Source organism: Sturnus vulgaris, chromosome 11 (genome assembly GCF_052056855.1).
Source record: "Sturnus vulgaris isolate bStuVul1 chromosome 11, bStuVul1.hap1, whole genome shotgun sequence".
Lineage (NCBI taxonomy): Eukaryota > Metazoa > Chordata > Aves > Passeriformes > Sturnidae > Sturnus > Sturnus vulgaris.
The window spans coordinates 8,694,027-8,721,139 of NC_142253.1; the positions used below are offsets into that span (position 1 = coordinate 8,694,027).

At 40.5% G+C, this 27,113-nt stretch overlaps 2 protein-coding genes across 12 annotated transcripts in view; one reads left to right on the top strand and one right to left on the bottom strand.

Moving 5' to 3' along the window:
* The first annotated feature begins 21 nt into the window (after positions 1 to 21).
* On the top strand, positions 22 to 4,934 carry PDHB (pyruvate dehydrogenase E1 subunit beta). Its single transcript, XM_014871521.2, has 9 exons — positions 22 to 296; positions 458 to 565; positions 637 to 699; positions 783 to 818; positions 930 to 1,215; positions 1,910 to 2,020; positions 2,636 to 2,727; positions 3,012 to 3,153; positions 3,452 to 4,934. The coding sequence occupies exons 1-9, from the start codon at positions 159 to 161 to the stop codon at positions 3,595 to 3,597; spliced, it is 1,122 nt and encodes a 373-aa protein (XP_014727007.2). The 5' UTR covers positions 22 to 158; the 3' UTR covers positions 3,598 to 4,934.
* The window catches only part of PXK (PX domain containing serine/threonine kinase like), a 33,460-nt gene continuing 11,085 nt past the window's right edge, over positions 4,739 to 27,113 (bottom strand). For 2 of the 11 annotated variants that reach the window (XM_014872809.2, XM_088171366.1), the window contains exons 4-18: positions 23,962 to 24,148; positions 21,993 to 22,070; positions 21,746 to 21,819; positions 20,829 to 20,903; positions 19,903 to 20,007; positions 19,641 to 19,742; positions 18,818 to 18,979; positions 17,441 to 17,558; positions 16,929 to 17,007; positions 14,821 to 14,869; positions 13,989 to 14,066; positions 13,491 to 13,577; positions 12,923 to 12,992; positions 11,979 to 12,041; positions 4,739 to 5,802 (exon numbers count right to left, since the gene is read on the bottom strand). In XM_014872809.2, coding sequence (XP_014728295.1) covers positions 5,606 to 5,802; positions 11,979 to 12,041; positions 12,923 to 12,992; positions 13,491 to 13,577; positions 13,989 to 14,066; positions 14,821 to 14,869; positions 16,929 to 17,007; positions 17,441 to 17,558; positions 18,818 to 18,979; positions 19,641 to 19,742; positions 19,903 to 20,007; positions 20,829 to 20,903; positions 21,746 to 21,819; positions 21,993 to 22,070; positions 23,962 to 24,148 — 1,524 coding nt within the window. In that variant the 3' untranslated portion in view covers positions 4,739 to 5,605. Of the gene's footprint in view, positions 5,803 to 8,647; positions 8,840 to 8,998; positions 9,145 to 11,737; positions 12,042 to 12,922; positions 12,993 to 13,490; positions 13,578 to 13,988; positions 14,067 to 14,820; positions 14,870 to 16,928; positions 17,008 to 17,440; positions 17,559 to 18,817; positions 18,980 to 19,640; positions 19,743 to 19,902; positions 20,008 to 20,828; positions 20,904 to 21,745; positions 21,820 to 21,992; positions 22,071 to 23,961; positions 24,149 to 27,113 lie in introns of those variants that run through there. The other 9 variants (XR_015806022.1, XR_015806023.1, XM_088171363.1 and 6 more) reach the window with 9 other exon arrangements.

Sequence of the window (27,113 nt, forward strand, 5' to 3'; positions counted from 1 at the left end):
GCTATGCGCGGCCCCGCGGGCGTCCCCGCACGGTCCCCGTGCCGGAAGTGGCGCGGAAAGGACGCGCGTTTCTCGCCACCGCGCGCGCGCCGCGGACACTCTCGCGAGAGCGGCGGAGGCGGGGCCAGGCGGCCGCAGGGCGAGAGGACACGGGCAAGATGGCGGCGGCTGCGGCGGCTCTGCGGCACCTGGCGTTGGGCGTCCGCCTCGCTCCGCACGGCCGCAACGCCGGGGCCCCGCTCCAGCGGCTCCAGCAGCGCAGGGGCCTCCGCCTCTCCGCGCCCGCCGCCATACAGGTAGCGGGGAGGGCTGCCCCCAGAGAGGGGCTCGCGCCCCTCAGGGAAGGGTCCGGCTCCGGGGCGGGCGGGCGGTGAGGTGACTTCTGTCCCCGGGCTGAGGTGACTCCGGACGTGTAGGGAGCGTGTCCCCGCCCAGCCCGCCTGCCGCTGTCTCGCAGGTGACGGTGCGGGACGCGCTGAACCAGGCGCTGGATGAGGAGCTGGAGCGGGACGAGCGCGTCTTCCTGCTGGGTGAGGAGGTGGCACAGTACGATGGCGCCTACAAGGTATGTGGGAGACGTTAGCGGCCCAGAAAAGGGCTTCAGGCGGGCCCTGACTCCTTTCTCCTACCCTGCAGATCTCCAGGGGTCTCTGGAAGAAGTATGGGGACAAAAGGATAATCGACACCCCGATATCCGAGGTAAGGCTGCCCTGTTTCCTACCCTGGTGATCCCTCCATCAGCTGCTCCCTGGACCTTATCCCTTGGTTTCCTTCTCTTTCAGATGGGCTTTGCAGGAATCGCTGTCGGTGCTGCTATGGTTTGTACATTTGCATTCCTCTACATCTGGTTTTAAAATTAAACTGTTTTTATGTTAAAAAAACATAATTCACGTTTTTATGTAAAAAATCTATTTCAATACATTTAATAGGCAGGGTTGAGACCAGTGTGTGAATTCATGACATTCAACTTCTCCATGCAAGCAATCGATCAGGTTATCAACTCTGCTGCCAAGAGCTGTTACATGTCTGCAGGATCCATCTCTGTTCCCATTGTCTTCCGAGGTCCCAACGGAGCCGCAGCTGGGGTTGCTGCCCAGCACTCCCAGTGCTTCGCAGCCTGGTACGGGCACTGCCCTGGCCTCAAAGTCGTCAGTCCTTGGAGCTCAGAAGATGCCAAAGGGCTGCTCAAAGCATCAATCCGGGATGATAATCCAGGTGAGCACAAGCAGGTCCTAGGCATACCTGGCACCCAGTTCTAAGGAACGTCTGTTCTTCCCCACAAAAACAAAGACTGGTTAAAAATTAAAGCATTAATGGTTGATTTACTGCAGTTTTAGGGTACACAAAAGACACAGAGAGATTCATTCTTTCCCCAGCAATCCCCTGCCATGCTAACAGTAGATTTTGTGCTGCTGCCAGGTGCACAGTTTTAGTGCTAGTTTGATATCAACCAGAAAACCTGGAAGCATTTATAAATCATAAAGGGGTGGAGATGAGTTAGGAGGAATTCCTGCATATATAGTGCCTATGTAACTCAATTTTCTAGATAATGAAATTCACATGATAAATTCAGAATGTCCTTATTCAAGAGCAGGGCAACCTTTGTCTTTATTTTTCACAAATGCTAATTAAAAATATAAGACCTTTCTAAAACTAGTGATTGTACTGTCATGTACCAAAAGTAAAATACCTTATCTCATTTCAGAGTAATTGTAGAAGTTTTTAAAATAATTCATTAGCGAAGTAAAGACTTAAATTTACTTTTTTTTTTTTAATTACTTCTGCAAACATAGTCCTCATTCCCTTTTTGCCTGGATGGGTTTACTGCCTTGAGCTGCAGGACCATTAATGCTCAGTGCAGGCCTGTGCCTGCAGATTTACACACTAATCCAGATATGTTTCCTTCTAGTTGTGATGCTGGAAAGTGAATTACTGTATGGTGTTCCCTTTGAAATGTCTGAACAGGCACAGTCAAAGGATTTTGTTATTCCCATTGGAAAAGCTAAAATAGAAAGGCAAGGTAAGCTGAGAATACATTTGTTTCTTTACCAATTGACATGCTTGGAGATTTAACCTCTTGGCTATTCAGGGTACTGGTATCGTGGGGCACAGAAAATGAAATGTTAAGTGTTCAAATGTTCCTTTATCTAGTAGTGTGGTTTCATGTTCTGTTGCCCTTAAAAGGAATTATCACCTGATTGTCCATATCTCAGCTTAAACTGTACCCTTCTAAAGGATTCCATAAAGGATTTGTAGTATAGAGATTGGGTAGGTGATAGCTGAAACAGTTTTTTCCTCACTTTAGTATGTAATTTCGGTCAAAAATGCCAACAGAGATCACTGTAGTGTTTCAGCCCACTTGTTCATAATTTACCTCTGAATTATATGAACATTTGAATAGATAATCTGAAAACTATATTCAATCCCTCTTCAGTTCCCTGAATTCAAGCGTAAAATTTGTGTCTTAACATGGTCCTTTCTCTCTTCATACTATGTCTGGGCTATGTCAGTATTTCAAGTAAACCTAAGAACCTTAAATTTGCAAGTGAATTTTTATGCAACTTTGAAAGGAGCCTGAGGTCTAGAAAAAAGCTTTAAATCTCAAGAGGTTTTCTAACACTTGTTTCTGTTCTAGGAACTCATGTTACATTAGTGGCACATTCAAGACCTGTTGGCCATTGTATGGAAGCAGCTACTGTACTTTCTAAAGAAGGTGTAGAGTGTGAGGTGAGTGGGGTTTGGGTTACTTTTCTCTTTTCCCTGAAGTGAGGGGAAAAAAGTAGCTTCTTCTTCTTCTTCAAGTTCTGCAAAGCTTCAGTGTATTAACTGCAAGGGTCTTAATACTTGGAGGTGCCTTAGCAGCATGTGCATTTCACGTTTCTGAGTTAGAAATTTTATTAAGTCTTGCCTTTGGAGTCAGAACAGCTGAAAGAGCTGAAGGGTCCTGTACCCAAACAGTGGTGACTGACAGGTTCAGATCACACCAAGGCTCACACTGCCTTCTCCCCCAGGTTATAAACATGCGAACCATTCGACCGATGGACATCGAAACAGTGGAAGCCAGTGTGGTCAAGACAAACCATCTGGTAACTGTAGAAGGAGGTTGGCCCCAGTTTGGAGTAGGAGCTGAAATCTGTGCCAGGATCATGGAAGGTACTGAGTTTCACAGCACATTGATCTCATTCTCTAACCTAAATCCTGATTATTCTTGATGAAGCCAGGCAAAGGGAGAGTTAAAGGTCACATCACACAATCTGGAGTTGTCTTGCTCTAGAGGTTTTCACAGCGTGGAATACCAAACCTCAGAGTGCATCAGCACAAACAAGCCAGAACACTGCTTTCTGGAATATTAGAGCAATAGGAACAAAATGGCTTAAATAGAGTGAGAGTCAGAAATTGAATCAAGATAAAACCACAGTACTTGGCAACCTTACACTGTCTTCTGTTTCAGGACCTGCCTTTAACTACTTGGATGCTCCAGCTGTGCGTGTCACCGGTGCTGATGTCCCCATGCCTTACGCAAAAATCTTAGAGGATAACAGCTTACCTCAAGTGAAGGATATAGTATTTGCAGTGAAAAAAGCTTTGAATATATAAGTTGTAAATATATGTTTTAAAATCCTGCTTTACAAGGCATTCTTGGTGTTGGGCACGTTGTATGCATAATTTCTGTTGTATAAGCTCCATGATCTTTTGTACAGTGGGGAAAGTATAGTGACTTCCCAAAATATTTATATGGGGTTAACCCCCAAGCCACACTTCCTATATGCAAAATGTGGTAATGCTTGTTTGTTCAACAGTACAGCTGGGTTAGTGCTACTCTTTGTGGAGAAGCCCTGTTCTAAATTCAGGAGTGAGGAAAAAATCCTGGTTTTGCTTGGCTTGTAAGTGCCAGAGGAGCTGTGCTGAACCTGCTGCAGCAGTGATTGAGTGCAGAGCTGCAGAGAGCAAGAGCAGGCCCTGAATGCTGTACAGCTGCAGGAGCCTGTGGTTGCAAGGCTCATTAAAGAGGAATGATCAGACTGATCATGTGAAACCCAGGCTGGCAGTGCAGTGCAGCTCTGAGCACAGGCTGTGGCAGCCCAGGGGCTGGGTTAAGAGATGGTGGGCTGTGTCTGGTTTGAAGAGCACTCTGCACATGCAAAAAGGCTTCTGTACAAGAGCTGAAATAAAGATCCTGAACCTTTCCAGTATGTGATGGGAAACAATATCTAATTTTTATTTACTTGCTGCCACATAACAGTGATAAAAATAAGTGCCCAGATGTTTTGCTTTTACTGTTCGGGTTTTTTTGTGTTGTTTTAGTTTTTCTTAACTCCCCACCTGGGCTGACAACCGCACACTGACTATAGTTCTTGCAGTGCAAAATGAGTTAAGTTTGTTGAGCTGCACTGAGCCTAAGCAGCAGGTGTGTGGATTGTGTGTGAAGAGCTGGGACACATTCAGAGCAGCCTTTTGGAGATCACTGCATCCCAGGGAGCTCTGCCAGGCTTCCCTCAGCAGCTTCTGGTACAGAGGGAAAGCTGCCTTGAGGAGCCTGTGCAGCAGGGTCTGCTCTGCACCTCAGGTAAACGGGGAGAGAGGAGGTACCTCTAAGCAGAGCTTGGGTCATGTTTCTGAAGAGCCAGGAATACTTCCCAGGATATTTCTTTTAGCAGAGGTGCTGTTTAGTTCTTGGGAAGTCTGGCTTGGAGGTTGAATCCCACCAGAACATACCCACCACATGCTGCTGAAGGAATTCCATTAACATTTTAATAAAAATGACTGAATATCACAGGTTACATGAAACTTTGTACAGACATTCTCTGCATAGTAACAAACACTGATGTACTTGAATTTTAAAAAATGGATTATCTATAATCCTTTAAAGTGCAATTTGTTTAAGGTTTTAAATCAAAAAGGATCTTTCAATAAAGTTTAAATGGTAGAATTAACTTGAAATAACTTCTCATTTAATTAAATCAACAATAACAACCCAGTGCCCTATAACCTCCCACTTCAACTGCTTCCTCATTTAAAAACTTTCCCTTAGAGTTGCAGGTAGGATGTCCATTTAAACAAGCTTAATGAGACAGCATTTTAACTCCACCAGCAAACATGGTGGGAATAAGATTTAATTCTCCAGTTCCCTCACCTGTGCAGTATGCTTTAAGGGTTGGATTATGTAAAACAAAGTTGTTGACTCCATGCAGCAAGAATTAAGATGAGTTACAAGTGCATGAAAAGAGCTGAAAAACTGAGCAGACTAAAATTAAAATTACATCCCTGTAATTTGAAAAAAAGGGGTGGAATGGAGCTAGGAAAAATGCATTAATTTACCATCATCATGGTCATTCCTATTTTCAGATTTTTTTTATTCAGCTATATAGAAGTTGCTGTACCCCTGAAACTGTAGCTAGAGAACACAGTTGTTGCAGCCAAGTAAAGACCGGAGTACTTATCCCAGCACGGCAAAGCAACTCGGGCAGGGCAGCGCTGCTACTCGGGAAAGCCGGAACCGGGGAGAAGGGAGCTGCAGCTGCTCTGTGCCCGCGGGTCAGCTGCTGGTCAGCAGCGTCAGCACAGGAGGGGGAGAGGGAATTGAATCCTGCAGTGACCAGTGGCCTCAGCTGATCCTGGGAGCGCTGTAATCGCACGTCTGTGTTTTCTTCAGAGTTCCTTTCTGAAAGTTTTGAATGGAGCTGAGCAAAGCTCCTCGGCCTGCGCTGATGTCGGGCCTCGCCGTCGGCACCTCTGTGCTCGGGGGAGGAGCTGCTGGTGGCAGGGGCGGCGGGGGCGGTGCTGCGGGTATGGACGATGCTCCTGAGAAGTTGGGGAGAGAAGATGGAGTTTGATTATGCCGGGGATGTCCAGCCACAAGAGGCCTGCGGCTGCTTGGCTGGACTTGGTCAGTCCTGCACTAGGCATACCATCCCTTGAATGCCAGTGGAGTGTGAAGAACAGAACAGATGGAAAATGCCAAAGTGATCAAATCCCTCTATCTGCAGGTGAGTCATGTCATCTGAGAGACCTCTGAAATGAAGCCTGAAGGGCCTCAGGACTCAGATGCAAAACATGACTTATATGTGATCTTGCACCATGGAAAATAGAGATCACTTCATGGGACTTCCCAGATTCAGCTTCTTCTATTTGTTCCTAGGGAGGCAGTTTGCTCTTTGGGACATGAACAGTAGCAAAAGACTGGAAGCAAATTTTACTACCTGTTCTTACTTATGTAATTCACTTTACATTCCTATGCATGAAGGACCACATCACTGTAATGACCATTTTGCTCTGTCAGATTATGCTTCATTTTTGAAGTACTAACTGCAGATAGAGTTTTCTGGAAGTGTTTTACACTTCCAAAGTTCTGTTTGACTTTCTCCAAATATGTTGTAACAAATGGTTGTTTTGACAGACTGAATGAATCACAACACTGTCACACCACACACATCTCCCTCTCCTACACACCAGCGTGCCTCTCCTGTTTCCACCAGCCACCTTTGTACTCTGCCCCTTGCTCTCTACACATTCACATCCACTTTCTGCTTCTCATCCAACCTCAGCCTCCACGTCCTGACTCCCTGGGAGGCCAGAGCCCACAGTGGAACATGCAGCTGGTCCAGCAGCAAGGGCCTGCATGGAGCTGGTTCCTGGCAGTTCAGATCCAGGCAAGTGGCCTCCTGTGCCCCAGGCACTCTCCCAAGCACCCTGATCTTGTGCAGCTCTGCTGCTGCACATGACACCATCATTGCTATGCAAGTCAAATAATAACAGGCCTATCTTGTCTCATACCCTGGAAGGAGTAGGGGCATAATGATTAATATCCTGGAACTACTCAGCAGTGAATTTCAACTCTATCCTAGATGATGAGTTATGCCATAGGAAGACTGAAGAGACAAACGGCACCTTTTAACACTTGCTTCCAGTAGCTCTGACTGCAAAGAGGAACATACTGGTAGGTGGCAAGAGCTGTGATATTGGGCAAGGTAAAACAACATTAAGGCAACCAAGAGACTGTTGTTCCTGAAGTAGAACTGCTTGCTAGAAGTAAGCAAATATCAAGCAATTATGTCATGTTATGCCACTCAGACTCAAAAGGGATTTGATGAAGGATAAAGCTCAACTACAGAAAAAAAGCAGACAAAAGTTCTCTGTGCTCCGTTTTTCTCAATTCTTCATCAACAATTGTTTTTAGACTCACAAGTAACAGTAAAAACAGAACTGCTGTTATTTAAAACAAGCAGTTATACTAGATGAAAGACATAATTAAAAACTCCCTCATTTTCTGTCTATATGAAGAAAGACTTTTCCCATATGAGAGCAAGGTCAAAATGCAGAGTATTCACATAAAGCATCCAATTTTGCCAGTGTACATTAATACGTGCTGTGATTGTAGCACTTCCGGCTCTTCAGGATAAATTCTCATTGGCATGAAAGCCTTCTGTGAAAACAAAGCATTGAAGTACATATTGAGCTCATCTTCACTCTCTTCCCTTCCAAAGGAAATACTCAAGTCCTAATAGAAATACTAGAGATCAACTGAAACAATTTTACCTGCCTGTTGCATGTGGATCAACTGCTTTCTGAAGTAACTAAAATTTACACAATGGCAGCACAAATGGAAATAAATACTAGGACCTTCTCATTTATCTAAATCTCTTTTTCACACTTGCCAAAGATGTACATTAATTTACTATTAGAAATACTAAAAAACTATTCCCAGCATTACAGTCCTGTTTCTCTTGTGGATGGACTGCCAGGAAAGAAAAACTCAGCACTTGGCCAAAGGAAGAACAGGACCAAGAACAGTCCAAATACCCATTTAGTGGCTGAAGTGGTCAGAGCAGGACCCTGCAGGACTGGTGCACCAACCTACCCCAAACAGGTCATGAAAACTCCTGTAAAAGTACCAAGAGCAGCTAATCACAAAATAAATGGCTTCAAAGAGATGCAAGAACTGCAGAGAACAAAGACAAGCTTTTTGTATGGAATTGCAAGGTGAGGCTGAAAGAGACTACGCAAGTAGTTGTACAAGATGCAATTGGGAATGACCATGAAATCAGTGGCCAGGGAATACAAATACAGTGGTAACACATGTGGTGAAAGAAGACACACGTGTGGCACATAGAGGGCAAAAAAGACACAAAATGCTTGGATCACTAAGTATTAGTAGGCCAAGATTCCACATGTTATCTTCAAATTTTGGTCTGATTATTTTACAAGAGTAGAAAAAAAGAGGGAAGTAAGGGCAGAGATCACCTTTCTTCCTGGAAAATTGTTAAACTCCTCAAGACTCACTATTATTGAAATTGAGCTGCTGTAGTTAAACTCTTGGGAAACTGATAATGGAGAATTATACTCTTACACTTGGCCTCTACCTTAAGACATAAATACACACAGTGTTCAGAATGGTATCTGATTAGTTATGAGCATTACATATAGAACCTGTTAATTAGCATGATTCAAAAATCTTCAAATCCATTCACTTCAGTTAGGCAATCAACACCAAGCTGTCCTTCCCTTCTTGACATGAGTGGTACAAAAGAAATCTTAGTTCACACACATGTATTCATATACTTTTACATCTACAGAGGAAATTGTTCTGCCCTACACTGAAATATTTTCCTGTATTTACTAGAAAAAACATTTGGGACAAGTGCTTAGCTATCACTAGGCCTTTCCCAAACAATATGTTGAAAGACATATGTTGCCTGCAAACACACATTTTATTCATTCATGCAGTTGTAAGAATAAAACACTCAAACAAGAACTTACCAAGGGTTTTTACAGGGACATTTTTGTTAAAAGAGTGTGTTAAAAGGAATAGGAAGTAAATCAGATGCTGTAAACTTGATGCCTGAATTGAAACAAAAACTTAATTATGAATTTAAAGTGACAGCAATTGTGCAAACAGCATTAAAAACTTGGCTGAGAATGGGATGTGAACAAAGAAAATAATTTTAGTGATAGTTTTTAAAGATGCTGTATTTCATTAAAATAATCTGTAAGAACATTCAGATTTTTTTTCTTCTATTCCCTCCCAATACTAAGCAACTTCAAGATTTGCATCCAACTTTCCCATTCAGAAACAGAGCATCTTTAAAGAGATAAATCAGCATTAGCTTACTTTTCCGAAAATTCACGTTCAAAATGATGCATGCTCTATTGAAGACAGCAGAGAAAGAGAGAGGACAGAAGTTAATCATCCAGTTCTCGTGTCAAAGTAAGAAAAACAGATACTGTTAGCTGAAAAGTTAGTACAGAAGTCAACACATTCTTACTGACTGACAAATATGAGGACAGCAGATTGACTATTTCATATTACATTTATAATGCTCCCTTCAATTCTAAAAAATGAACCACAATTTTCCATGCTCTAAGCATTATTATACTTGATCAACAAATACAACATACATGCTTTCAGTTGCACATGCCATAATTCAAGCTTTACAGGATTAAAGTGCATTTAGAGAGATTTAGCAAGAAATCTGCAGGAAGATTAGCCACAGAAGACGAAATCCATTCAGTTCAAGAAACACTTCCTGCTGTATTAACACCTGTGTCACACTTATGGGTCAGAGACACTCAGGAAAAGCACTTCCTAAAGCATTCCAGCTGTTTTACAGGAAGGTGAGGGGCAGGAAAGGTGCACCCTATGGGTGCCAATGAAACATGTCATACTTAAGGATTCAGAACAACTGGCACAAAAAAAAATTAAGTACAATTCTTTCACTATTCCTGCAGGGACGTCCAGAAAAGCAAAAGTGACATCCTCCAAATTCTTCTCTGTTGAAAGAGATCTTGCTGCATCTTATGGGCTTATTTGATTTAGAAAATACTCAGTGAAATTTTAAATAACCCATACCACACTATTCTGCATCCCTTCTGATCCTAGCCACTGCTCACAGCCACAAAGAAAATGAACAGAAGCAAAGAATTGTGGGGGAAAAAAAAGAACCACACTGGGAAAATGTCAGAAATACAGGATGTTACATTAGAGTCACTTGCATGATCTAAGCAATGCATTTCACACATGTTATTTAATCAAGTACCTGCAACACTGCCATGGTATTGTATCAACAGGATGCTCTGAGATGCCCCAGTTCTAACACAGCCATACCAAACCAGACACACAGACTGAAAGTCTCAATGCCTTTTTGAGAATCATCTCACCACACATACCCATGAGTACTTACACACTCATGAGTCATTTTGGTATAGAGGTAAATATCCTTAGTAAGTAAAAGGAAATCAGAAGAGGGAAACCCAAGCTACAGATGCATCATTTGTCACAAATAAAGTCCTACCATGGGACCAGTGTGTCTTTTTTGAAGGCAAGCAATAGCATACTTGCTTAGAAACAGTCAAAACTACAACACTGCTGGTGAAAAAGATCTAGTTTTCTCTCAGAATTAATATCTGAAATTTTTTTCTATGAATTCTACTCACAAAAGCATTCCTGAAAATGTGACACTTGGTTTTACAGCTCATAAACAGCATCCAAGCCATCAGCTCACTAACACACTTCCCAGTGTGAGGACAGGGTCCACAAGCACCATGTCAGACAGGACTGATCCCCACAAGTCATCACTGGCACAAGACGACCAACAAACACACTGTGACAATATGGTTTGAACTGACACAAGTTTTGAGCACAAACCTGAGCTACTTTGATCCACATCTCCACATAAACCTGCATCCCATGCTTAAAACTTGGAAAAGCTTTCAACAAGTTCCGACAAGTCCAAGTCAGAACATAACTAAACAGTAGTTGCATTTGTGGGGAAAAAAATCCACTTCCTAAACATCTGTCCATTTTGGAGGCACATTTCAGCTACTTCATTATTAAAGCCCACATAACTGGCAACAAATTCTCCAGATCACAGTCAGTGCATCCAGAGAACAGCACTGTTACTGTGCAACAGTGACTGTCATTATCTTGCTTAGGCTATCTAGAAGTTAGTTCCTACAATACACACTTCTCATGCCCTCTGCTTGAAGGAGAAATTACTAATTTGAATTTCAGCATGACTGATTTGAATTACATCACACAGACTGCAGTGTCCTTTGAAAGACTAGCCACAGCAAAGACAAATTTGATTGCATTGCTTTGGTTAATGAGTGCTGTGCAGAAAGTTCCTGGGACTAGAAATCCTATGGCAATGCCATGGGCTGCTTCCCCTTTAGAAATATATTCTGTTAACATCTTTTGTTATTAATATTTGCCAGTGCTCCTCTCCCAGTCTTTTAGTCTGAAGACCATCCACTACTGCTCAATATTCAGATTTGTAATTAAATTTTCAGAGCATTTCTGTTGCCCACTCAAGTAGATTCTTCACCACTTCCTACCTCTGTTTTAAATGTTAGCAAAACTCTCTGCACAGCCACCCAGCAAACTGAAAAACAGAATTAGCCAAAAACAATAAAGATATTATTTTTATCCCAAATCAATCTTGTTTCTAGACTTGTTTCTACCAATTCTACTGGATTATCAATGGGGTATAACAGAACTGGGGAGGTTTATGAAGCTTAAGCCACTGAACTTGTCACACCCAAAATTCCTGAAAATACATCACAGCAGTACAGTAATAAAAAGAACATAGAGACAAAGGATGAGCAAGCAGTATTTCAGAGTCAACAGACCGTAACACTAGAACAAATGCATACTGCAATATGAGGCCCAGAAAATGCCTGGAAAGTAGCAATGTGGTTAGGCCTGGAATAATACAGATTTCAAAGCAAGCACACACACCCTGGGTAAATCATATCATGTATATCTCAAGAAAGGTTATAGTTATAAAAAAGTTCTCTGTGACCCTCAAAAGTGAGCACATGCCCACACTCAGGCTGCCACAAGGTAACTGTCATCTCAGGGTTCCATCCTTGAAAACCATCATCCCTTAATCATCCTTGGGAATAACAGCAACACTGAGGGGCAAAGGGGAATAAAAAACCAACATAAGAAAGAGAAACACTGTAATGGTTCTTACACGTACCTGCTGTGGAGGGCGGAGTGGGGGATGATGGAGAGGTTAAAGGGGAACTGGCCCCAGAGCCTGCTAAATAAAACAACAGTCAAGTAACTACAGCTGTGACATGGCACTTCAACACAGGCAAGACAGATTGCTGGAAGCAGGCCAACTTTATTGACTGAAAATCCAATCCTGCTTCCACATCTTGGGAAAGATTCCCATTTGTAGCAACAGTGGCTTTACAATACAGAGTATGAGAGAAGCCCCAAGCACATAGGAAATGGATTCAGTATTTCTCAGTGGGAAACATTTCTGTTGCTTAGGCTGCTGGATTTCTGCATACAAATTCTGTTCTCCTTAATAATTGTGCCAATGCATGGGTGGCACCCCATCTTAGGAGAGATGATTTTCAGTCAGTTGCTGTACTCCACAACAAGCTGCTTTTGGACACATTTTAGCCAAGCAAATCAACTCTGGTAATCTGTTCCATAGTACCAACCACACCTTTTAACTAAATGAAAGCTTGTCAAAAGCTCTGTTGTTTTAGAATTTGGCACTGAACCAGCAATTTAACACACAATTTTCTCATTCATCTTAGCACCTTCCTATGTAATACAAATCACCAGAGAGTCTCCCTGAAGACTGCATTATTTAATGGCCCAAGTAATGGATGTTGTTGTTATTCAACTCAAATAACAAACAGTACGAAGAGATTGATTTTTTTTTTTTTTTTGAGGAATGGGGCACAGAAGAGAGGAGACATTACTTTAAATTAGGCAGCTGAATATATAACATTGACAATATTTTTAAGCCCTCAATTTACTTATTATTAACTACCCAAAACAGTAGTAACAAACTTTGGTAGTCAAGTATGTAAAGTATTGGTAATCCCAAATCTTTTCAGACAGAAAATGACAGTAGTAACAAAAAACAGCTGTGTAGAAGCAAAGTCCTCTCTCTGTAGTTACCTGAGTTATTTGAGTTGCTGTATTTGGCTGAGTGCTCTTCCCCACTTTCATTGGCAGAGCGTTTTGACTTCTTTAAAAGAGAGCAGAGGAAATAGAAGATAGGCATGAATAATCACTTTCTATGATAAGAATTGAACATACACACAGACTTGTAACAGCCATCCACTGTACCACACAATGTTTTTCAATGCTCAACATCCCTCTCGCCACACCAGGACATGCTGACGTGGTTTCAAGAGCAGCAAGGCTGAAACAGGCTCCAACAGCTCCCCAGAGAGTGGGACAGAGCAGAGCAGCTCATGTGGCTATGAGCTATTAACCAAGACTGCTTTCATACAGCAACCTCAAACAAATTGCTTGGACCAATATGCAAGTCAGCTACCATTGTAACTTAAACATTTTAGTAAATCTATTCCTTAGCTAAAGAAGTGAAAACAACCAAGAAGCAGTGCAGAAAAACACAAGGAAGAGTAGAGTCATGTACCTATGGCTAAACCTGTACATAGTAAACATTCCAAAAAGAAACACATCTTTTCCTGTGGGAGAAACCTATTTAAAGATTGCTTACTTTTCGTGCCAAGATCTTCCTTTTTTTTTTTTCTTCTTCAGAGCCATGATGAGATTGAGCTCTTGTCAGCCTTCTGTGCTGGTGAATCTTCAAAATTAAGAAAAAACCAGAAAAAGATAATATTAAAATCTTAAATGTTTGAAAACAATGTTTGGGCTACAAGAAAACATACTGTAGTCACTTTGCATGTTTGGATTTCCTTATTCACTTCTAGTTTTTCCTTTACTGTTTCTGGTAGAGGATGAAGACTTGTACTGAAGTTAAAATGATCCTCTAACTTGGGAGCCACTACCTGTGAAACTGCACCTCTTAAAACAGTGAAATGCCATACAGTCAACAGCTGTTATACAACTCCTCATATTGCATTTTTGGGAAAGTAAACCTGTTGGTGAGAGCCTTTATTACTCAAAATCACTTTTGAGTAAAAACTCACTTTCTGCATGTAAAAGTGATGAGGAAATGAAATGCCTGTAGGAAATAAAGAAACGCAGACATTACCAATTTCTGTTCTTCTGTTAATCGCTTTTCTATGCATTCCTTGGCGATTTTCAATGCCTCTTTTAGCTTAGTAGGAATCTAATACAGAATGGGGAACAAAATCATAGCACAAAATGAGATATAGAAAAACACAACTTCACTGATCAAAACTCACCATTCATTTGATCACATTTCTCATCTAAAGCCCCAAGATGTGACACTATTGCTTTAGAGAAGCAGAAGACTCTAGATACATGTTTTTCAACTCCAGAACTAGCTACAGATCAGCAAGGACAAAGAAACAACAAACCCTGGAAGGGATACTCTAAAGGCAAGGACAGGTAACTACTTTGAGACTCCAATCACATCCCCAAACTTCTATGAGGCTGACAACACAAGACAAAGGGCACATATCCTCCAGGAGAAGTGCCCTGGGGCAGCTCCCCAGTGGGACCAGATGTGGCCCTTGAAATGCCCCAGTGCTGCAGCTGGCAGCAAGGTGCTGATGGTCTCAGGTACCAAAATCAGCTTCCAAAGGCGTTTGCAATGTGTTTCCTCTCACTGCAGGGGACCTGCATGCTCAGAGGCTGTGCTCAGACAGCATCACCATCAGTTGCACAAATGGGCTCCAGTTGAGCAGCTGCTCTTGAACACCCCTGGCTCACATCGTGCTCCCCTCTAAGATGTGGCACAATGTCCTCAGGGACAGAATGGCAAAGGAATCCAAACACTGATGGCAATAGCCATAGAGGCAAATAAAGCCAGCTCTCTTCAACCCCCTCTGTCAATTAATATGTAGCTACCCACATCCTGGAACTTCCATAAACATCAGCAAATCAGTGTTCAGCCCTACCTTAAACTGTGGTTTCTCAGAGTTTGTTAGCAGGACATCACTGAATAATCTGTGAGTTGATAAAAGAAAAGAAAAAAGAAATATCATTCCCAAGAGACAGGCAAAACCAGAACAAGAATACTATTGGTATTGTTCTCTTAAACCCCTCTTTCTTCTTTGGCTTCTCTGTCCTCAACCCTTGGCCACAGGTTTCTATGTACTGCTTTTTATTTTCTAAGCACTGCTATAAAATTAGCAGCACTCAACTCTCAGAATGTAGCCACTACTGAGAAAACTGGTTTGTGTGAGATATTTTGAACGTGGGTAGAACAGGTACAGTTGTCAAAGGTAGACAAGGGTTCCCCCCAAAAAAGAATACCTTTTCCTTAAAAGTATATGGATTCCTTATTAAAAAAAAAAATCCAGGGACTTTATTTTAAATTTCACCTGAACAAAATCATTGCTCTTGTTAAAAAAATTCTCTTAGCAGGACCCTTGTCTTAGAATTAACAAGGAACATGTAAAAAATCAAGTGAACTTCACATTTGAAAATATCTGCATTCTTGCCTGTCCTCTACAAAAGGCAACTAGAGCAAATATTGCAATATTTTGCTCTCCCCTCTATGGTATCAGCAGAAACACTATAAATGATTAGTCCTTTTCCATCCAAAACAAAGACACTAGAGGGCAATGGTAGTCTGAAAATAAACTGGTTAGTCCATTTCAAGATACTTCGTCCTGGAGAACATACTAGAAAACTGTCACAGAGAGACCTCAATCTTGGCTCCAAGATAAATATTTCTGAGTTGCTGTTCACTATGGAATATTATCACAGGCTTATACTAGAGAAAACGAATTCACATCTAGAATCAAGTTAATTAAGGAGAATGAAAAATTCAGAAATAAAGCGAATTTTAAAATACTTCCAAAATTCCATGGAAGTTCATCCCTATTTACAGGACTTTCTGACCTTTTCAGATTACATGTTCTTATGGTTATAATAAATAGATATTTAAATTATATTAATTGCTTTAAATTACATTAATTGCATTGCATATCTATGCAAAACACTTTTGTAAAGAGTATTGGTATGAAGGAAATGTGGTATAATATCTTACATATCAAATGCAGCTGGGCATAGACTGTTTATTCAGCATCTTTAAACACCTGTATATTTCTGTATTCATAGAGTTCTCCTATAGTATTTCTTCTGAGGGGAGGAGAAGAAGGAATTGAAGGCTGCAGTGACTCTTCCCAACCAGGAAATCTGAACCTCAGAGCAGGCTCTAAATGCACTGCAATCGGTGCTGTGAGATCAGACCCAGATTTAGGTATGGACAATCTCCCATTTAGGAGGTCCCAACTACAGCATCTCACATTAACAAACAATAAAAGAACCTCCACCAGGACTGTAGTTCCATGCTCACCGTGCTGGTGGCATGTCACAGCGTGGGGACAGCAATTTCCCTGGAATGCTGTGCCCTAACTGCAGGCAGGGTGGCACTGCAGACAGGTGTGGTCTCCACTCTGGCACACTGACAGTGCTCCCTTTCTGCATCCTGGCCATGCCCCCATGCCTGCTCTCACCCCTTCACTGCTTACTTGGAGGGCAGCCTGAAAGGAAATTTATTCTGTCTATGCTTCAGAGAATCCCTAAGCCAGTCCTGCAAGAAACCAGACAGAACTTCCATATTACATTTCATACCCAGAGCAGGTCTAAATGTCACTGCTGAGCAAAGTCAGTCCTAAGTAAACTAACAGCAAAATCTGCTGAAGTAGGTCTGAACAGGACATGCAAAAAGACTCCTTACTCTAAATCCTTTAAATCAATCTGTACATGATCTCAATCATGCTTGCATTACTTTAATGACTGGATTAATTCAAACCATGCAAAATAAAGTGCATACATAATAGCTCCAACACACCAAGAGAGAAAGCAACTTTAAACACACATATTAACACAGGATGGGTTCTGTAAAGCCTATCAAGCTTCACTTGGGACATATCTCTCAGAACAAACAGCAAACCTTTTTAAAGAGAAACAAGAGCAGAAAGTTTCTTCCTCTTAAAATACTTAAAAACATTGCTATGAATATAAATGAATATAAAACAAGTCGAACAGGACTTACGGCATCTGTAAGAGCCGTGAGACAGTTGGCATCCCATTCTTCAGAGCTTCACAAGTCAGAATGGACTCCAACACTGACACTACCAAAGAAAGAATAAGAATGGACACATTTTTGCACAGCAGGATAGCAAATGATCTAGAATGAACGTTTGGCACTGCTGTGTGATGCTCCCCTAAGTACTGCATCAACTGAGCAGTGATGAAGCTCTGTGGCATGTGGTTTTTATTATAGCATTACTATTACACACTGAAGCTTTTCAAGAATGTTAAACACGAGGCAAGGGAATCCAGGCATCTCATTACTTGCTAAACACTGCTTTATCACGCAGTTTAAAAAGTTTTATTCATACACTACACATGAAGAACACATTTTCTATTTGACCAAATTGCTAATTCTTTCTGGTCACAGGGTGCAATGATCTCAGGCTGCTATTTCACAGCACTTCAGCTTACATCAAGTCTAACAGTGTACCCAGGCAGCTGTGACTGAGATGTTCTGCACTGCATACTAACCAACAAACACTGATGGAGCAGGGGGGAAGCTCTCCACTGGAATCGTGTCTGGAGGTCTCCCATAGGTCATTTCATACAGTAAGTGTCCAAAGCAATGAACATCAACACCCTCTAAAGTCTGTAGGGGAACAAAAAAATAAAACCACAACTTGCTATTTTTTCACAACTAGCTAATCCAGTGATCTTGCATGTGAAGATAGAAAAGAGGAACCATTAAGGCAGTTCCTAACCATTACCATTTCCCTGCATAACTGTAGTTCTGATGAAATCTTCATGCTACAAGCTAAAGCAGCCTCTGTTGTCTTTCTGTACAAGATGGTACAAATGGGAGAGCAGTGTAGTCAAGTTCTGTAGAAGTGTGTGAAGTAATAAACTCTTCACAAAGCAGTTTAGAAGTCTACACACCAACAGAAGTCCCAGTCAAGCACACTTTCGTAGCTAAGTCAAACAGCAAAGAATGAGATTCATAAAATGACCAGCTGTCACTTCACAGGGAAGAAGATAAAAAGACGGGAAAAAATGCATAGCAGACAAACCTAGGAGAGTCTCTTTTGCTCCTCCTTAGGTCTGTGCAAGCTGTATATACATGCTGAGCTCCCAGACAGCATATGTCAAAGATTTCTGAATCATGTTTAAACAGAAGAGGCTCCTCTTACTGCAAGAGGCTTTGATGGCACTAACAGATTTGGACTAACCATGAACTTGTGATCGTTTCTTTGACAACACAGTAGAACTTGTTTAGCAAGGTCAGCAAGCAGCTCTCTCATGATCCTGAACAGAATTTATTATAATGAGAGCCTAAAGGCAGAGAATGATGTTGCTGCAACAGGGCAAATTTGTTTTCATATTTTTGCAGTAAGGTCAATGTTTTGCTTTGCAAGCCTGCGGTCAAACAGACACCCCTCAAACAAATAAAGATAATCTTTGAATAGCTAGAGATCTGCAAGCATCTGATGAATTTTCACAGTCTCCACCAAAGACGAGGCTGATTATTGCTCCCAGCTAAGCACAAGTAAATAGCTGTGCTCACTGTACAGACATACAAGTGAAACTGTATGCAAATTCCTATGATATACAGACTAGGGTGGAAAGAGATCTCAAAACAACTGCACTTTACCTCTATTTGTGCTGGCACTGTTGCCATAAAAATACTCACCTGCACTCCCCTTCTACCTACTTACCTTTGGCCTCAGCCTCACTCTAGTGTGCTGCAACAAAACTGCTGTGCAGCCAGACAGTGATTTGGAGGAAGCAGAAAAGTGATTTGATGGAGCAAAGCTCAGATTAAAAAAATTCATTCTACTCAGTTCTCCACAAACAAAGATTGAGAATAAAGATTTGCATAAGAGTCAGATGAATTCCTTGTCTGAACCTTACATTAATTTTCCGAAACTGTGAAAAGTATGATCGATAAAATGATGGAAGTCCCAATAAGGAATTTTCTAGATCCAGTAACTTGCAGGTATCCCCATCCAGCATCACATTGGCAGAGTGAAGATGGCCATAAGGAAATCCTTTCTCATGGAGGAATTTTAATACCTGAAAAAAGTTCAGTAGAGAAGCACTATCACAAGATGCTCCGATGACCTCAGGATCATAAGATCATCAGCTTAAATGCTCCAATACTAAAGCAGGCACATAATAAATGAGGCCCCCATTTGGAATGCTCACTCAACTTGATCTTCTATCTACATCCTCTTTGGCTGACTATTCATTCCCATTTCACTGGTAGCACTTTTCACAAAACAAATATTTGATGCTGATTTTCAAAGCAGGCTTATGGACACCTCCCAAAGAGATCTGGAAACTAAAATTTAAAATTCTACTAATATGATAGCTTGAGTAAAAAAAAAATTTAAAAACATACCAACAACCATGAATTTATGGCACATGTTCTGCAGGCTATGAGTTACTTCTTTTCCTTTTTACACAAGGAACAGACTATATTATCACCTCTCTTCCATTTAAGCTCCACACATACCAGCTGCATTTTTTTGGGGGGGGTCATAAATGGTCTCACACAAATATATCTAAGTTCAACTCAGCAGCATATCTCAATTTACATTTAGCTTTGAAGTCTGCTGCTGATATAAAGCTTGTGTACTCAAGAGTTTGTCTACTTTCAGTAGTTAGACTAGTTGGCCTCCAAAAAAGAAATCAAAAAATCTCATAAAGAAAGCAAAAAAAAAAAAAAAAGTACCTCTAATATTTGCCTTCCATATGTTTTTATTTGCTGAAGTTCAAGACCTTGAATTTTTTTAGGATTGCAATACTTCTTCAGGAATGGGTCTTTTGGCTTTGCCTTTAAAAGAAACACACGTATCAAGTATCATGCCCAGAAAAGTCACTATTTGTCTTAGATTGCTTAGTAATTGATGGCAAACACTTTTATAAAAAACATGTATGGTCATTCCAGCATATGTTCTGCAATTTGAGTTTGGGGTAGGGGGAAGATGTTATACCTTATAAATAAGGTCCTTTAGTGTCCCTTTTTCACTGAATGGTCTAATAACCAGCGCTGAAGATTCGTTGGCAGTGGCAAAAGTGATTTTGTAAATATAGGGATGCTACCAAAAGAAGAAACTGTAGGTAAATTTTAAATTATGGATTTTTAAAATCATTCGTTCAATTCACAAGTAAGAAAAGATCAGCCTGAACTGTATATTTAAAGTAGTAAATTGGAGTCTCTCAGTGACATAGAATAACTCAAGTTATTCAGTCTTAATCTAGAGTAAATGCAAAGAAAACTTCACAAAGACATTATTCAATTAACATACAAATTAAAAAGAAAAAAAAATCTATTTCAGACAGTCTTTCATATGCTTAGCATCCTTAAAGAGATATCCAGAGACTCCTTTTGGAGTCAAATGCCAGTTTTTCAGGCAGAGATGCCTACTGGATTTATAACATGGCATTTCACAGCAGCTTAGATTGTACACCCTCCTTTGCAGCTCTACTAAGATGCTCCTGTCTTGAGTCCAAAAACTGAAAAAATAGTGATAGTCATTCCACTGACTCATCCTCTGCTGCCTGAGAATATCCTGGCTCACAGGTTAGCAATTACACCTAAGCAGCACTATCCTAACAGCCTAAAGGTGTTGAGGAGATGAAATAAAAGCTCATGATCTCACGGTACTGCACAAAGAAGAAAAAAAATCAAATCAACCACAACACTGAATCTCCTGTAATAATCCTGCAGGATTATTATGTGTGCTGAGAACATGTTACCTCATAGTATATGGGAAATTTAATTAAAAGGTTTCCAAACCTTTAATGAAGGCAGCTCTAAAATTACAAACTATGCCAACTAGGCTACATATGCTTTTCCAAGATCAGTCCTTGACACACGCCTTTGTGCTAGCACATTTTTAAAATCTTCAGTACTCACAGAACAGGAAGAAAGAAGTTTCACAGCATACTGTAAGTCTCTGTCAGACAAGTATTTATCAGGGCCAAGATCAGCCTGGAAGTAAAAAGAAGAATGGCATTATAATACATGTTACATTCCATACAGAAAATGTGATCAATGTTCTACCCTGGCAAATTAGGACCTATGTTTGAAGGCATATTTTGAAGAGCAAGCAAGGAAATTACACATGCAAAATGAAACCTGAAGAGGCTGAATAAGGCCATGGTTTTGCAATACAAACAGTCTGACCATAAGTAAGTATTACTGCCTCTTTCCTCCCACAGACCTGACATGCATTACTACCACTGAATGAACTTTGCAAACCCTAAACTGGGGGACTGTGTACATTAGGAACTGATAAGGCACCTTCTTCCTCTGCAGCAAGAAAAACATCCCTCCTCCCACAGGATTTAGTGACCTCCACTCTCCAGTGAAGTCTCACAAACAGCTGTGCTCATACAACTAACAGGGCAACACATTTCAGCACAGGAGCAAAAGCAACTGGTTTTAAGGGAGCAATTCATGTCCCTCTCACCTATTAGTGTGTCAGCACAACTAAACACTTGAGTAGGAAAACCCATGGCTTCAAAAAGGTTCATCTCATTATTTTCCATGGGCAAATTTATATTATGCTCAACAGCAACATCATTACAACTAAAGAATCCTGAGGTGCAGATTTGGGAGCAAATGACCAGGCACAGCAACTTCCAAAGTGGATTTGCCACCACAGGAAAGAAATACAAGAAATTCCACACCACCCATCTACCTAAGGGTTTCAAAGCTCTCTCAAAGCCTGAGCTCTTCGATCTCTCTCCCCATCACTCACCCAGGGTAGTCAAAATCAAACTTTGAGAGAAATTGAGAAAGACTTAAGTATGAAATTAAAGCATAGATACCCAGCTTAACACTAGCCGTTCCTTTGGTTGATTCTTAATTTTCATTAAGAAATATTTCTTACGTATTCGCCAACCTACAAAAAAGTAAAGAAAAAAGTCAGCAGTGGCTTTAATTAAACACTGCTAAAATCACACAGCTTACAGGCAGGACAAGGCCTGTAAGCAAAGACATTATTGCAATCTTAGGGCAACTCATATAGTTGGAAAAAAAATCAAATAAGTTTTCATGCACACATGCCCCTCTTACCTATATCTTTTAATGGTTCAGCTACTTCCCACTTTGGCTCTGATCGGAAGAACATTGAAACATGCTGTAAGGCAATTTCTGGAAAGAAAAAAAGAGACGAAGAAAAAGCAGAAAAAAAATTATATGTTTTTAAGACACTATACAATGTAATTATTCACATATGAGATAAGGTTCAGTGCCAAAAGGAAGCCTTCAGGAATTCAGAGTAAATGTCAGCAAAATCAATTCAAAAGGAAATCAGATAAAAACACAGTTAGAGGGCATTTGAATTTTTAACTTAGTAACTCAAATCCAGAGAGCAAACAGAGAAACCATTGCTTGGAAAACTTACCAATCTCCATTCTATCTGTACTAGATCTGCATTTCCAAGTCTAAATCACGGCTCAGATTTCCCACACTAGGTGTACACAACATTAGAACATCAAGTGTTTCTGCCATATCTGTAAAAGTGCTTTTATCTCTTTGACATCCATCAATGTTGCTATTACTAAGTGTAGTTTATGTAAACTAATTAGCTCTGTTTCACTATATATTATTGTGCCCTTTTCTGTGCAGGCAGAGGTATTTGTCCAGCTATCATGAGTCTTCATATATTTTGGGGGCCAAAGGGGAGGACACCCATCTGGTTAGTGAATTCTCCCCACAGGTGGGAACACAACTGGCTTAATCATGACTGGCTTGAGGGGAAATCTCAATGAGAAGTGGGGGAGAGAAAGGGAATCATGCCAACAAGGAATTTTCCCTAACATGGCATAGAAACACAGCAAAAAGGTAAGGATGTGCTGACCTCACTGCATTGTATCTTCTTTCTTTAGAAATATGCTAGAAAAAATGTGTAATAAATATAATCTCTCTGCTCCAGAATTTAAGAAATGACAAACTGATGGTGGCTCTAAAGACCATAGGCAACGACATGTGTCACCAGTTTCCCAGCAACTTGCAGAAAAAACAATCTTGATGAAAGTGCTCAGAATTAACACAGAAGTCACAACGCCTTGAGAACTTAAATTGCTTGCTCAGCATTAGCCAGACAAACTGCATCCTTAAAGAGTTACTAATAATTTACAACTCCTGCACAGCTTATTATATTGGGAAATGTTCTTTGCACTTTGAAGCTGAAGACACAAGAATGTTACATAAAAGGAGAGAAAAAAGAAAAGTGAAAAGGAAGCAGTGAGTTCCTGCTTCAGTAGGCTCTGCTTCTAAGAAAACAAGCTTTGCATTTTGCAGAGAGTTGCTTTGCCTATGAACTAAATTTATGGAGTGGGTTTCATCACTAAGAGGAAGTTTTTTCAGTCTGTAAGACAAATATTTATTGATATCCCGTGGCTGAAGCTAAAATAAGACAAATTCAAAAAAGAAACAACTAGTAATGAAGAAACTGATCACTGAGATATCAATTTAAGGAATGCAGTGACTTTCTAGTATCTGTGGGACGAGGGTGTCTGGCTTATTCTAGACTTGAAAAAGTACTCAATCTAGCTCAAACAATTAGTTCTAAAAGTTTCACACCCCAAAGCAAGGGTAGAAGCTAGACAAGACAACCACAATTCTTGAAAGATTCAGTGCTCAGAAAATGGGCTGTTTAAACAAAATACTAAGCTGACAAACTTAACTCCACCTTACACTCTGACAGACAATTTTTTCCCAAGGGCAATTCTTTTAATTTATTATGAATTGTGAAAAGTAGACATCACTCTCACCAACCCCTCTCCTCCAAGTTCTGCTTATAAAGATCGTGACCCTCTTCACTCCTCTGTGAAATAATTAAAATATTTATATTTGACAATCCCAGCAGGATCCATGCACAGAGCTGGAGAAGCATTATCATAAATAATAACATGCACAGTATGAAAATTCTGAAGATTGTTCACCCCATGCTTCAGTGTAGATCCTGGCCAGCATTCACAGAAGATATATAGCACATGCTGAAGTCAAAGTGAAGCACAGTTTTGTATTTTCTACTTACCAGTGTAGTTTACAGAATAGCTGTTTGGGTCCAAGAATTTCTTTACCAGCTCACAGTTAGACAGTATGTGATGGGTAGTAATTACATCCAGATAGGCCTGGAGTCCCTTCTGCCTTTCAGCAATGAATTCACGCTCCATATTTCCAATCAACTTTTTTGGAGGAAGAGGTAGACTTAGAGTTGAGATCTTAAAAAGAGAGGAAAAATTACTGACCTTGCTCTCAAAACGCCTCAAGGATATAAAACTAGCAACTCAGAAAGCAAAAGTCTCTCAGCAGCAAGCTAACTACTGGATAACTCTTTTTTGCACTGTGTATGTACAAGCTTTTCTATTTTTCCTAAGCACCATTATCAGTCAGATGACAGCTTACATCCCACTGTGCAGAGATCAGCAAATGGAACAACACTGAAAATGCAAGGAGACAAATCTTTGCTAGTGAGTCATACATTTAAGATCACTAACCCTAAACGGCTACAGTTTTCAGCCAGATTCTTTCTATGACTTCTGCCACAGCACAAAGACAATTCAGACCTCGCTATTTTTTCTGGGTAAGATTTATACTTTCTTATTTCATCAAGTGCAGATTAGCAACTTTCTTCTGCCTCTATGTATTTGTAGGTAATGTTAAGCCCTTTCTGTTAGTATTTTAAATATGTAATTTAAAATATTCAAATTTCAAATATTCAAATTTCAAATATGGTGCATATTTCCATTTTACCTTCTGAATTTGTTCATGCACATTTTTTTAAACATCTATCTATACATCATTCAACCCAGAAATAGCTGCAATCTACCAGGGGATGTACAGCAATTGCTTTATACTGACACAAGAGATCCAAAAATTCAGGAAAAAAGTCAGAGAAACCCTTCAAAATAGGACAATGAAAAAAATTCAAAACCTTGTTTAAATCAGATCAAAGAGATCATCTTTAGTGTTTAGATTCAATTACATATATGAATTGCCAGAATACATTTTTCGTGTTGTTAACACATCATTGTCCTGCAGATCAAAGCACCTGCCTTGGGTAAGCTGAACCTCCATGGGAGCTATCTTCAAGAATTGTGTGTTGCAGGAATCAATTACACCAGATGCAATAACCTCATTTCTAAAGCAAACAGTTCACCAGGGAGAAGACTGGGACTTTTGTTATTTGAACAACTTTCATTTTAACTAGCGGAAAAAGTAACAGATTAATTCAACAAACTAATTGTAGCATTCCTCTTCCTTTCTACCTCCTTCACTTGAACACTGGAGTTGTGCTCTGCTAACTTTAGCACTTCTCCTACTTCTCGTTTTCTGACTTCAAATTATGGACTGAAAAAGAACTGTAACTATGTCTGAATTACAGAAGCTATTAATAAAGACCAGGAAAAAAACCCAAAAGTAATCATATATCACTTACAGCCAGTAATTCACCAAATAAGTTTTAGCACCAGAGGCAAACAGAACTTTCCTTAGGCAGACCACTCATTTCAATTCAAAACTGAGTTTCTAAACAAGAACTAAATCCTTTCCTATTACTCACTTAAAAAGTATGTCAAACCATCATCACCTTTACCTTCTTGACCTGACAGCTAGCTACCATCAGAGAGAAACTGACTCTAATTCACGTGTTTTCCAACCACTATTATTTGTTTTAAAACTTATAAATTATACTCCTACTATTTTTCAGCAGAAAGTAACATTCAGGCTGGGGTTTTTGTAGCAATCTGCCAAACCATACAGCACAGCACAGCAAGAACACTCCACCACAGAAGAACACCTCACGGAGGGTCTGACCTTGCAAAGACCTCACATGCTTTCAGACACTGCTTCTCAGTGGCCCCAGCTCACCACTGGAGCCAGGATGGGCTTTGCTACGGAAGAACCTGGGAATTAACATTCTTATCTTCAAACCACAGCCTGCTCAGGAATGTCTGTTCAAAAGCTGCAATAAAATGCTTCACAAAAGCCAGATATCTTGCTGTGAATTCCAGTACTTCCATGTACCAGCCCTTCACTTGACAAAACAGAAGAGCCAATGATCTCCACTGATCTCTGTCAAATAAGTAAAGAGGAAGAAATGTGGAACCGACTGGAAGAAGCTTTTCAATCTGGTACAACTGAGAGCTCAGGGAACCTGTCTTGAAACTTTCTAATACAAATCAGGGACACATATATACACTTCATTATTTTCCAAAGTTTTTGGCAGGACTGCATTCCCTAGCCTAGACAATTTTGAAATTCTCAATCCTTATTATTATCGCATAGGTAGTACCAGATAAGGAACAGAAAATTCGCATTCCAACTCAACTTCAGTTGTGCTCAAACACACCCATACGAACATATAGAGAGGTCAAGCATGCCACAAGAACTTGGAGAACTTGGGCTTTACACTGCAAAGAAGCTCCAGCAGTTCTTCCAGCAGATTTTTAGCTTTGAAGGAAAAAGATTAGGGTTTGGTATCTTCTTATTTGTTTGGAGTTTTGTTTGTTTACTCTAATTTCAATATACACAAGATGATAGCTTAAAAAGTTTTAGAACTTGTCATGGGACCTGAATACCATGTTTGGATGGAAACATCTGAGAAGTGTTGCATTGTCTTGATAGATGAGGTAAGTTCAGCTCCAGCATCACAGAGTAATTTATAAAAAACTCTGAAACAGTGGGAGAAAAGAGCCACTGGAGGAGGCCAACTGCTAAAGCACACGGCTTGTTAATTTAGCCACCCTCTCATATCCTCCCGTTGAAGTTAGAGGTGCCTTTTGATAATTCTTTTTAATGTTTTCCAGTCATCCAAGCAGCTGACATTTTTGTCCTGGATCTTGGTCTCTCCTGTTTCAAATTTCCCCTTTGTCCCACTCTGCAAAGTTGCTGTCAGGTAATTTCCTGGACCCTCCACTTTTATCATTCACCTCTATTCCAGTTACAAAGGCTTTTTCCTTCTAAACTCCACCATGCATAACCTATTTACCTTCACTTTATGGATTTTCCACATAGGCCTAACTATGCAGTACCTGTCATTTCTGGATTTTAAGTCTTAAAGGTCCATTGCCTTCTCTACTAGAGCTGCATCATTTGAAAGGCAAATGAGAAGGCAACAAAGCCTTTTCATGCCTTAACACTTTCTATTCCCTCACAGTTAAGAGAAGCTTGTTACAGGTGGCTGCA